Source organism: Hypanus sabinus, chromosome 10 (genome assembly GCF_030144855.1).
Source record: "Hypanus sabinus isolate sHypSab1 chromosome 10, sHypSab1.hap1, whole genome shotgun sequence".
NCBI classification, from domain to species: Eukaryota; Metazoa; Chordata; class Chondrichthyes; order Myliobatiformes; family Dasyatidae; genus Hypanus; species Hypanus sabinus.
The window spans coordinates 62,970,401-62,982,716 of NC_082715.1; the positions used below are offsets into that span (position 1 = coordinate 62,970,401).

Below are 12,316 nucleotides of genomic sequence, written 5' to 3' on the forward strand. Positions count from 1 at the left end.
TCCAGACTTATCCTTGTCTACACTCATTTTGCACAAATTAACAAGGATGTACAGTATTCCTAACTTAAGTATGCTAAATTTTAGTTTCAAAACCTTATTATATCCTACCGTATTTTGCCAAAGGGCCAGTTGAATGCTTGTGGTGTTTGACCTTCATGGGCTTTGCACGAAAAATTGAATTTTTCTCCCTGGATGGTTTTGCTTCCAGATATTTTGATTGCCCTTGAACCATTTGTGGAGCTCCCACAAGTACTTGTCCATCTGCTGTAGAATGGGAGCTATCACCTTCAGACTGGGTATGTGAGAGAGAAAAACATTTTTCACATTCTTAAAATTGTTTCTTATCCATATATAAAAAGATAAAACACTTGCCCAATTAGTATGTGTGACATATTCATTTCTCATTAATCCTTTTTTAATTATCCTTAAAGCTCATGGTAATAGTCAGCAATTCATTTTCCCTTAATTCCTCTGCGATCTTGCTGAACAGTGTATCAATCATCAATCTGGGCAAGCTCATGATTTGTTGGCTGATAAAAGCACTATTATTTACAAAAAAAAATCATCACTGTATTGGGAAAAGCAAGGGACTCTTATGCTACAGCAGTAAAGCTGTAAAACGTTCTTATCAGAAGATAATTTATTTAATTCATTATTCCTATTTGTACAAAATAGCTGCAATATTGATGCTGAGATGGAGATGGTAGAAGTTGGGAGCATAGTCAATTCAAAATAATAACTTGCTTCAAATTGTACTCCATGACACCAGAAATATTTTCTATCCTACCACTTTGAAACAGATTATTTCTCTGGACTTCATTCAGTTTCAAAGATCACACAGTGAAAAGTTGTTTGCATTTTTATGGCAGGTTTGAAGTAGAAAACAAATGTCCCAAGTTACTTCACAGAGATGTAATTAGGGAAGCAAAAACATCACAGCTTTCAACTCCAACAACAACTCTTACATTCCGATCCAAATGGCAAATTATATAATCTTACATCTCCCATTCTCAGACTTGAGAAATGGAGATGAGACTAAACAAATTAATTCTCTTGACATATAAAAAAGTCCTTGCCTCATCAGCCTAGATTGAACTTAAAGAAAGATCCAGCGACTTTAAGGAAGGGCAATATTGATGATTGAAACAATATTCAATACTGTTCCTAGATCTTTTAGCTTTGATGTAAGATGAATCAGATGTAGAATAAAATTTCACCATAGAGCCTTATAAGGTCTCTGAACACCAGTGTCAAAGTAGACTTCCTCCCGATCTTATGTAGAAGTTTACACTTCACATTGCTTTTCTGGACGGAATTAATAAATTACGTCTATTTTGGAGTATTAAAGTAGAACCATGAGGGACCATGTTGTGAATTTCACAATTCAGCCTAAGTCAGATTCAAATCCCTATCCAAAAGAGAAATAACATGTCAAAGGGAGCCAATCCAGTTAGAAATCTCCTAAACTCCATTGTGAATTTCACTGAGATAAATTGATGCTGCTTTTTTTTTATATCAAGCCAACTTTTGCTGCTTTGTTATATTTCCCAAAATGTTCTGCATACTACTGGAGGATTATTGACTTGAACTGTTTAACTTTTGCCACAGATGCTGTCTACTCACTTGACTAAGTCAGCATCAGATTTTTAATTTCATATTTCTAGCACCTGCAGTATTTTTGCTATTCTAAGACAAGGTAACTAATAAATATTATTTTGAGAACAGCTGGGATGCACCCTGTTCAAAGCCTGGAAATCTGGTGATGATGAAAATGATTTCAGTTAGCCATCTGAGAATCAAGTGATTCTCAGTTCAAGGGAGAGATTTTGGATTTTATAAGCAGAAGGGATATACGGATTCTTTCAAACATTTGGCAGCATTCGAGAGAAGATCACAGAGTACCATTAAAAGTTTAGCAACTACAAAAGCCTAGGCTGGATCTACTGAAAACCAGGACAGATGATTAACAGTATAACAGTGACAGTCATTGTTGGGTCGGAGCAATGAACTTACATCTGGACAAATAACTTCTAAAGGAATATCCAGTGCTGTAAACGTCGATTGGACTTTTTTCCACAGATGCTGCATGGCCTGTTGCGTTCCTACAGCACTGTGTGTGTGTTGCACAGTGGATTTAATTTGGGATTTTTTACACTGACCAACAGAAAAATAGTCAACAGAAAACAGATCTCTACAAAGTGATTGAAATTAATTACAAATATCAAACACAAAATAGATTGCACAAGTATTCAGCCCCTTTAACATGCCACACCAAGCGATCACTGTTGCAGCCCATTGCTTTCAGATGTCATATAATTAGTTAAATGGAGATCACCTGTGTGCAGTCAAGGAGCTTTGACTGATTGTAGTAAAAATGCAGCTGTATTTGAAGGACCAACTGCTGGTGAGTCAGTCTCCTGGCAAAAATTACTCCATGAAGACAAAAGATCACTCCAAGCAACTCCATTCAAAAGCACAAGTCAGAAGACGGATACAAGAAAAATTCCAAGTCACTGAATATCCCTTGGAGTGCAGTTAAGTCAATCAAGAAATGGAAAGAATATGGTGCAGCTGTAAATCTGCCTAGAGCAGGCTGTCCTCAAAAACTGAGTGACTATGCAAGAAGGGGACTAAGTGAGGGAGGCCACTAAGAGACTTATGACAACTCTGGAGGAGTTATAAGCTTCAGCAGCTGAGATGGGAGAGACTGCACATGTAAAATCTCCTGCCCAGGTGCTTCATCAGTCAGTGCTTTGTGGGAAGGTGGCAAAGAGAAAGCCACTGTTTTAAAAAAAAAATACACATACAATTTTGGCTAGAGTCTGGCAGAAAGCATATGGGAGTCTCAAAAGTCAACTGGAAGAAGGTTCTGTGGTCTGATGAAACCAAAATTGAGCTTTTTAGCCATCAAACTAAATGCTGGTTGGTGTAAGCCAAATATCACTCATCATCAAAAACAAGGCAACCCTACCGTAAAGCATGGTGATGGCTGTGGGGAGCTTCACTGCAGCAGGCCTTGGAAAGCTAATGAAGGTAGAGGGTAAAATGAATGCAGCAAAATACAGGGAAATCCCTGAGGAAAACCTAATGCAGTCTGCAACTTGGAAGATTTTGTTTTCCAGCAAGACGATGACCCGAAGCATAAAGCTAAAGCTACACAGGAATAGCTTAAAAACAACAAAGTTAATGTCCTGGAGTGGCCAAAAAGTCTAGACCTCAATCCAGTTGAGAATGTGGCTGAACTTGAGAGGGGCTGTTCACTCACACTCCCCATGCACTCTGATAGAGCTTGAGCAGTTTTGGAAAGAAGAATGGGGAAACATTGCAGAGCTGGTAGAGACCTATCCACACAGACTCAAGGCCGTAATTGCTGCCAAATGTGCATCTACTAAATATTGAATAAAGGGGTGAGTAATTATGAACTTAATTATTGTTTACAATTGTAATAAATTTTGATCACTTTGTAGCGATCTGTTTTCACTTTGACATGTCTTTTCTGTTGATCTCTGTCAAAAAAGCCAAATTAAATCCACTGTGATTCAATGTTGTAAAACAATAAAACATGAAAACTTCTAATGGGGGGGAATACCTTTTATAGGCATGTTACATTTAAATGTACATGTTGCGTCTGTCTATTTGCAGGAATAATTGGTCAGTGCTAGTAACATAAAACTAAATCATAATGATTGGCACCCTTTTTATATTTGTTGTCTTTTGAAGTGTACAGAAGTAATACGGAGTTACAGAGAAAGGTTGAGTAGGTTAGGACTTTATTCCCTGGAGCGTAAGAGAATGAGGGGTGATTTGATAGATGTGTATAAAATTATGATGGGTATAGATAGAGTGAATGCAAGCAGGCTTTTTCCACTGAGGCCAGGGTTGAAAAAAAAGAGGTCATGGGTTAAGGGTGAAGGGGGAAAGTTTAAAGGGAACATGGGGGGGGGCTTCTTCACGCAGAGTGTGGTGGGAGTGTGGTGAACTGCATATACCTGTCTGGACATGTCCCCTGCTGACTGCCTCTGTGGCTCCTCCCACAGGCCCCTGTATAAAGGCGATTGAGGCCGGAGTCCGGCCTCTCAGTCTCCAGGATGTAGTATGGTGGTCACTCACTGCTTGTTCCTTCTTCCAGTCAATAAAAGCCGATATCTTGCCTTTACGTCTCAGAGTGAGTTATTGATGGTGCATCAGGGAGTGTGGAATGAGCTGCCAGATGAAGTGGTGAATGCCAGCTCACTTTTGATATTTAAGAAAAACTTGGACAGGTATATGGATGAGAGGGGTTTGGAGAGATATGGGCCATGTGGAGGTCAGTGGGACTAGGCAGAAAAATGGTTTGGCACAGCCAAGAAGGTCCAAAAGGCCTGTTTCTGTGCTGTAATGTTCTATGGTTCTAAGTGAAAATGAAGTACTATGAAACGTGGACTACCAGCTCACTCGGAGTCTCTCTCACACCATAGTGTAGCCTAATTACATCCCCAGATTTGAACTGAGCTGATTCTGACCTTCTGATCAAGGAGTGTGAGTGTATAGTTCCTTGAAAGTGGCATCACAGACAGATAAGGTGGTGGGGGAAAAAAACATTTGGCACTGTAACATTCATAAGTCAGGGAATTCAGTGTGGTAGTTGGGACATTGTGTTGCAGTTATACAGGATGTTGGTGAAGACACACTGTTGTGCTGTGTACAGTTTTAATTACCCTATTATAGGAAAGCTGTTAAGCTGGAAAGGGTGCAAAGATGATTTGTGAGAATGGTGCCGTGACCTAAAGGCTTGAGTTTTACAGAGAGGCTGAGCAAGCTATGACTTCATTCTTTAAAACATAGGAGAGTGAGGAGGATGAGCCCTCAAATTTACTTTGTCCTTCTCTGACACCTTTCTACACATTCTTGATCTCTCTGTCTCCATCACTGAAGACAGACTATCTACTCATATCTTTTATAAACCTACTGACTCTCACAGCTATATAGACTATGCCTCTTCCCATCCTGTCATTTGTAAAACTGCAATTCCATTTTCCCTGCTCCTCTGCCTTTGCCACATCTGCTCTCGGGATAAGGGCATTCCATGCAAGAACTTCCAAAATGTCCTCCTCCAAAGAATGGGGTTTCCCTCCCACCACTATTGAGAGGTGACCTAATAGAGGTGTATAAGATGATGAGAGGCATTGACCATATGGCTAGTCAGAGGCTTTTTCAAAAGGCTGAAATGGTTGCCACAAGAGGACACAGGTTTAAAGTGCTGGGAAGTAGGTACAGAGGAGATATCGGGGGGAAATTTATTTACACGGTGAGTCCATGGAATGGGCTGCCAGCAATGGTGGTGGAGGCAGATACGATAGGGTCTTTTACGAGACCTTTGGATAGGTACATGGAGCTTAGTAAAATAGAGGGCTATAGGTAAGCCTAGTGATTTCTAAAGTAGGGACATGTTTGGCACAACTTTGTGGGCCAAAGGGCCTGTATTGTGCTGTAGGTTTTCTGTTTCTACTATTGATGCTGACCTCACCCACATCTCCTTGATTTCCAACACATCTGCTCTCATTCCATCTTCGTGCCACCATAACAGGGATAGAGTTTCTCTTGACCATATCTGCCACCCCATGAGCCTCTAATTTTCCAACACCTATGCCATCTATAATGGGATTCTATCACTAAGCACATCATTTTGTCCCACTCCCCCACCACTCACTGCTTTCCATAAGAAGCACTCTTTGTGTAACTGCCTTGTCCAGTCATTCCCATCATCCCCACAGCCCCCATCCCCCACTTATCTCCCTCCCAGCACTTATCCCTGCAAGTGGGGCAAATGCTACACCTGCCCCTACACTTTCTCCCATTCGGGGCCCCAAACAGTCCTTTCAGGTGAGCTGACACTTAACTTAGGAATCTCAGTGTCATCTATTGTATCTGCTGCTCCCAGTACAACTTCTTCCACATTGGTGAGACCCAACATAGATTGGGAAACTGCATCATCGGACATCTAGTGCAGGATTTCCTGATGACCTCCATTTCAATATAACTTCTCATTCCCACTCCAACACGCTAGACCATTGCCTCCTTAGACTGATCAAAGCCAAAAGGTTGATACAACATAGTGGACAAGGGCCATATTGTCATGCGTTCTACTGCCATGATGAGACCACACTCGAGTTGAAGGTGCGATACCTCATTATCTGTCCCAGTAGCCTCCAACCTGATGGCACAAATATCGACTTCTCTAAATTCAGATAATATCACCCCCTCACCCCTCTCTCTTTCAGCATTCAGATTCTCCACTCACCCTTTCTCTTCTCACCTGCTCTTCACCTACCACTGGTGCCCCTCCTCTTTCCCATTCTTTGATGATCCATTCTCCTCTGCTAACAGACTCCTTCAGCCCTCTTCTAGCTATCACCTCCTATCTTCTTGCTTCATCCCTCCCCCAATTCACACACTCGCCTTTTCTTCTCACCTGGATTTTCCAATCACCTTCCAGCTTACCGCCCCCTCCCCTCCCCCACCATCGTATTCTGTCATTTTCTCCCTTACTTTTGAGTTCTGACAAATGTTCTCAGCACGAAGCATTGATTGTTTATTCCCTTCATAGATGCTGCATGATTTCCTCCAGCATTTTGTGCATGTTGCTCAAGACTTCCAGCATCTGTAGAATCTCTTGTGTTTATGATATGCCATTGAAAGTGTTTGAGATGCATAAAATAACAACACTTAACAGGTAGATGGCCAGGAAAGGTTGAGAAAGATATGAGCAAAATGCGGGTAAATGGAACTTGCTTAGATGGGCATCTTGCTTAGCGTGGATAAATTGGGCTGAAGTGTCCATGAGCATACTGTCTTACTATATAACTCAGTCTATAACGCTGTTTCTGCGTCAAAATAAATTTAACAGTGGTGTCTGGTATCAAATTACAAATATTTATCATCTTCCACAAAAACCTTTCACTATTTTCATTAAGCTATCAATATCTCCACTAAAGTAGCAAGAAAAAAAAACAAACATTAAAAATTCTTTTAAAAAATTACTTTGTCTATTAAAAGTAATGAAAATTAAAAGAGATTGTTGACAGAATATTTTCTTTTTGCATGTCAACACTTCAATCATATCAAACTTGTCCAAAACATTGTCAATCAGTCATGACAAAAAATCAATAATCGAAGTACCAGATAAGAACGAATTATAAAATTAGTAAACAAGATGGTAAAATAGGCCTGGAGTGTTGACCTCAGTGGATAAGAAAATGTTAGTTGTGGTATAATAGGATCTGTTGGCTTAAAATAACAAATGACAAAGGGTGGAGCTACCAAGGCACTAGAGAGCAGTTTCTTCAAGCTTATCTGCAAAAACAGCTTAATTTCTACTTTTAATGTGTCTTTTTCTTATGGTGGATAGAGTTCTGTCAGTGTCTTTGACCTGCAGCTGCACTCAAACTGTGGTTCTTTATGGCAATAGACCCTGCTCCCAGAGCTCAATGATCGGCTGTTTTTGGATTATGCCAAGGGTGCCGTCTAGAAGACACGCGTGCCTTTGGAGTTCTGATGCTTTGCCACCCTGTGGATGAGCCAATTTCTGGCCAGTGTTGCTGGCCGTGGCATCACGGGAGACAATGGAGTATCAGGAACAGTGGATCAGCTGTCAGGGGTCTCAGTACTCAGCGAATCAGGGTCTTGTTGAACGATTGTCAGATGAATGATTAGTTTTTTGTACTACAGATCATAAACTCTCGGAGGGCTTTGCTATTGCTTGCTTGGTGGGTGGTGGCTGTTGATGCTTTCTGCTGGAAATATGAGGGTAAGGGACAGTTGGTGCTTTGCTGTGTTTATGTGGGAGAGGGAAAAGAGGGATTTAGGGCTCTAACATTTTAAAATTACTCATTCTTTGGGGTACTCTTCTGTTTACATGGATGTCTGTGAAGAGCAAGAATTTCAGGTTGTATAATGTATAATTCTGTGATATTAAATTGAACTACTGATTTCACATTCCATATTTTTACCATGCATCATCTTCTAACCCACAAATGTACAGAGAAAGAATTCTACTTGTATAGAGGGGCTAAACGTGGGACTGTTGTTTTCCAAGCTAATCAACTGCTGGACACAGCCAATTTACCTGTTGGGGAGAGGACAAAAATCCAGAATCACTTGATTCACCATGGGATATGTCATGCAGCTCAAACTGAGAAGACAAAAATTCAAATTAATGGCAATTTAGCAGAATTATAAGCCCAAAATCTGGGATAGGGAACATACAGGTTCTTTGTCAAAGCAGAAAATTAAAATGATCATGCTCTCTAAAACTAGAAAAATGGCACTTCCAATTACCACAGGCTATAGAATTTCAGAAATATAGTTTGGATTTTATTCAGACGCAAAGATTAAAGGCCCATTGTTTTCCTTTTATATTCATTGCCAATCTTCCTCTGTTGAACATAGAATCCATCTTGAAAATTTAGAGAGGTGCCATTACATGTGGTTTGCTTTTACACACCAAACAGCAGAATGTTTAAACAGGAGCTTAACTTAACTGTACCTCACAGAATAATCCCAATAAACATAGATCAAACAGAAAGTGACAGACAGTAGTAACACAAGAAAAGATCTTCAAGTGCACCAGCATGAAGATCATTTTGGCAGATATTAAAGAATAAATCTGCTTTGGTAGATGATAGTCAAAGTGAGTAAATATGAAATTAAACAGATTTTGTGTTATTGTTAAATCAAGTGAACTCCTAATCAATATTGACTGGTATTGAATAGGAATCAAGAACCAGGCCTTTTTGCCTTAACATCCTCTCTGGTTTTTTTAAAAAATTCAAAAAACAAAATACTATGGTGTGTCTTAGAAGAATACATCATGAAACCTTTTGGGCCTAGATTCATCCAGCCCATTAATAATGATTGCTGAACAAAAAGGCAAAGGCAAATCCCTCCAGAATCTTTCATGCTCTGCCTGCAATACTTGTGAAATGCCTCATTTCTTGAGATTTCGAGAGAAAGGACACAGTAGTGGCAAAGAAAGGGGCAGAATCAAGAGGTGATGGTCAGCTGAACCATCACCTCTCCATGGTGCTGTCCCTTCCTTCCTCCTGTCCCAAACACACTTCATTCCCTTCCAGTCACATACTGATTGCTTCTTTCCGACTTGCCAGTGGCATTGTAGCTTCTTCAGACAGTCCCAAGGCTAGATTAAGTTTGAACTCAAAGATTCTTGGAATTCTTGGTTTTTTTTTTACGATAAGGGATAAGTTCAAGTACTCAGTTTACATTGGAATATACAACAAAACCGGAATACCTGGAGATGATCCATGCAGTCACAGAGAGGATGTGTAAACTCCAAACAGAAAACACCTGATATTTAGTTATTTTAATATATCTGAATTAATCAATAACCAATAGCAAGACCATTCTTGGACTTCAGCATGAACAGTTCTTGAAAGCATCATTTTATAAAACATATTCTTTGCTTCATGATGGTACTAATGAGATAAATGTTCCAAATCCATGCTCATTTTCTTTTTAGATTTATTCTTGTCCACACCATTGGAGGGCGTAATAAACTCTTTAGTTCTCTTCTTCCATTTCAGAATATGGATTGAACAAAAGGTCAATCAAAATCACATCCTTAATTTCTTTGCTCCTCTCCAAAAATATGTGCAGCAAATGATATTTACTTACATTAATGGAATAACAGCATTTTAATATAAGAATGTAAGAAATAGGAGCAGGAGTAGGCCATCCAGCCCATCGAGCCTGCCCCGCCATTCAATAAGATCATGGCTGATCTGTCTGTTAAACTCAGCTCCATCTACCTGCCTTTTCCCCATAACCCTTAATTCCCTTACTATGTGAAAACCTATCTAACTGCATCTTAAATATATTTAGCGAAGAAGCCTCAAGCTGCTTCCCTGGGCAAAGAATTCCACAGATTCACCACTCTCTGGAAAAAACAGTTTCTCCTCATCTCCATCCTAAATCTTCTCCCCGAATATTGAGGCAATGCCCCCTAGTTCTAGTCTCATCTACCAATGGAAACAACTTTCCTACTTCTATCTTATCTATTCAAAATTTTGAATGTTTCTATAAGATCCCCTCTCATTCTTCTGAATTTTAGAGAGTACAGTCCCAGGCAACTCAAATTCCCCTTCATCTCTGGAATCAACCTGGACGACCTTCAAAGCCAGTATAGACGTACAAACAAGCTGGATGAACTCAACAGGTCGGGCAGCATCCGTTGAAATGAGCAGTCAATGTTTTGGGCCAGTATATCCTTCCTCAAATAAGAAGACCAGAACTCACACAGTACTCCAGGTGTGGCCTCACCAGTAACTTGTATAGTTGCAGCATGACCTCCCTGCTCTTGATTTGCAAGATATTCCAATTTTGAGGTACCATCTCAAACTGTAAAGAAAAACTACATCACAAAACACCAATAATTCTTCTCCCATTCACCATCCCAATCCGGCTTTTCAATCTGTGCTATACTGTTATAATGAGAATCAACACTTCATCTAGGCAGACTGGTACCCACAGAATTCCGGCTCTTTGCTTGGCAATATTTTTCTCTTTCCTGTGCTTCTTTTGTTTAGTTAGACCACACAAGATTACACAGACTACTCAACATTAACAACACACTGAATAAGAATCTTAATCTTCTCTAACTGGCCCATAATTTCACCCTATAAAGAGAGATGTGGATATATCCCAGACCATTATAGGCACAGTCCTCGCCACCACTGATAGAATCTACATAAGGTTCTGCTGTATCCATCATCAAGGAACAGCATTTCCCAGCTAATATCCTCTCGTTACTGCTACCATTGGGTAGGAAGTACAGGAGCTTGAAGTTCCACAAATATCTGGTAATTGAGCTGACCAGCACAACCTTAATCTTAACTCAGCTATAGAACTCCACAGACCAGCCCTTGCACTACCATGGACTATTTCTAATTGTGTTTTTTAATTTGATGTCTTCTTTTGCAGCCTTTTTCTTCATTAGCTTGTAGAGTTTGTTTATATTCTGTGTGTTATCTGAATCATATGCTGTTGGAAACCAGAAGCCAGTTTTCATTGCGCTTGTACCTCAGCAACTTGACTTGCTCAGATTTCATTTGGTCCACCTCCATTTTTCCTGCCAGCTAGATAAATTGAATATATCTTTTTCTCTCAGCTCTGTAAATTTAACTGTTAATCTTTGCATAGATGCTGTCTGAATTGTTGAATTACTTCAGTATTTTCTGTTTTGTTTTCACAATTCCGGCATCTGCGGTGTTTTTTTTAAATTTTCTTATCTTATTGTACAACAGCTTATTTTCCCACAAGAGTTTCTGCAGATGCTGGAAATCTAGGGTAACACATACAAAATGCTGGAGGAACTCGACAGTCAGGCAGCATCTATGTAAAAGAATAAACTGTCAATGTTTTGGACCAAGACCATTCATCATGACTCTATCAGTTTACTTTACCATTGTAGAAATCCAACTAAAGGTTTGTGAAACAAGTTTTACTTTTGGATTTTTTGCTTCATGTTATTAAGTTGTATTAAATAATAAATTGCAAGTACAATTCCCCAAAGCAGGAATCAAGCAAAGCCTTTGTTATGGGCTATTAAGCTTGGCAAACCTATCTGCAATTATCAACTACAACAGCTTCTTACAGTTTAAAACAATACTTTGCTGTCAGATTTTGTTTTCAAGTTGTCTAGAGGTCCCTCGTGGTTTGATCTCTTGATGCTTCGCTGTAGTGAAAGCTCACACTGTTAATGTACCCTGACTAATTTAGAGGTACAGTACAGACTGTTTGCATTACAATCATGCTTTTAAGTTGATTTTAATTACATAACGTTGCCATAAGAACTTTTGAAAAGCAATGAGACAAGAAGTTATATGCTAAAGGTATTGCAATCATTGCAATAGGTGTGATAATGTGCTTAAAAATTATAAGGTATCTTAAAAATAAATAAAAGATGTTTCCCTTTATATCAGAATTGGTAAAGCAAGAAGGAGCATGACTATTGATTCAGATTCATTAGATGTAGGATCCTTGGCTGTATTCTCAGTAGATTTTGAAATGTTATAACCATGCTGGATACTTGGTCAATGACTGCTCTGATTCTACCAGTTCTACTGGAACAACAGCAGAGTATGGGATGCTCTTTCTACCTCTACATTTAATTTGTTTCATTTTGTATTCATATACTGTATACACAAACAAATAAATTATAGCACCATGGAATTTGAAAAGTCTTAAAATATTTTGGTCCTTGGTGATAAACTTTACTGAAATGAAAATGTTCTTTGGTAATTCCCAAACTTGCTTCCAGCAT

General features: G+C 39.3%; 1 protein-coding gene across 18 annotated transcripts in view; it reads right to left on the reverse strand.

The window, feature by feature from the left end:
- The window catches only part of LOC132400704 (doublecortin domain-containing protein 2), a 159,141-nt gene that overhangs the window by 36,088 nt on the left and 110,737 nt on the right, over positions 1-12,316 (reverse strand). For 16 of the 18 annotated variants that reach the window (XM_059981961.1, XM_059981962.1, XM_059981959.1 and 13 more), the window contains 2 exons: positions 8,105-8,170; positions 109-292 (listed from right to left, as the gene is read on the reverse strand). In XM_059981961.1, coding sequence (XP_059837944.1) covers positions 109-292; positions 8,105-8,170 — 250 coding nt within the window. The remainder of the gene's footprint in view (positions 1-108; positions 293-8,104; positions 8,171-12,316) is intronic. The other 2 variants (XM_059981971.1, XM_059981973.1) reach the window with 1 other exon arrangement.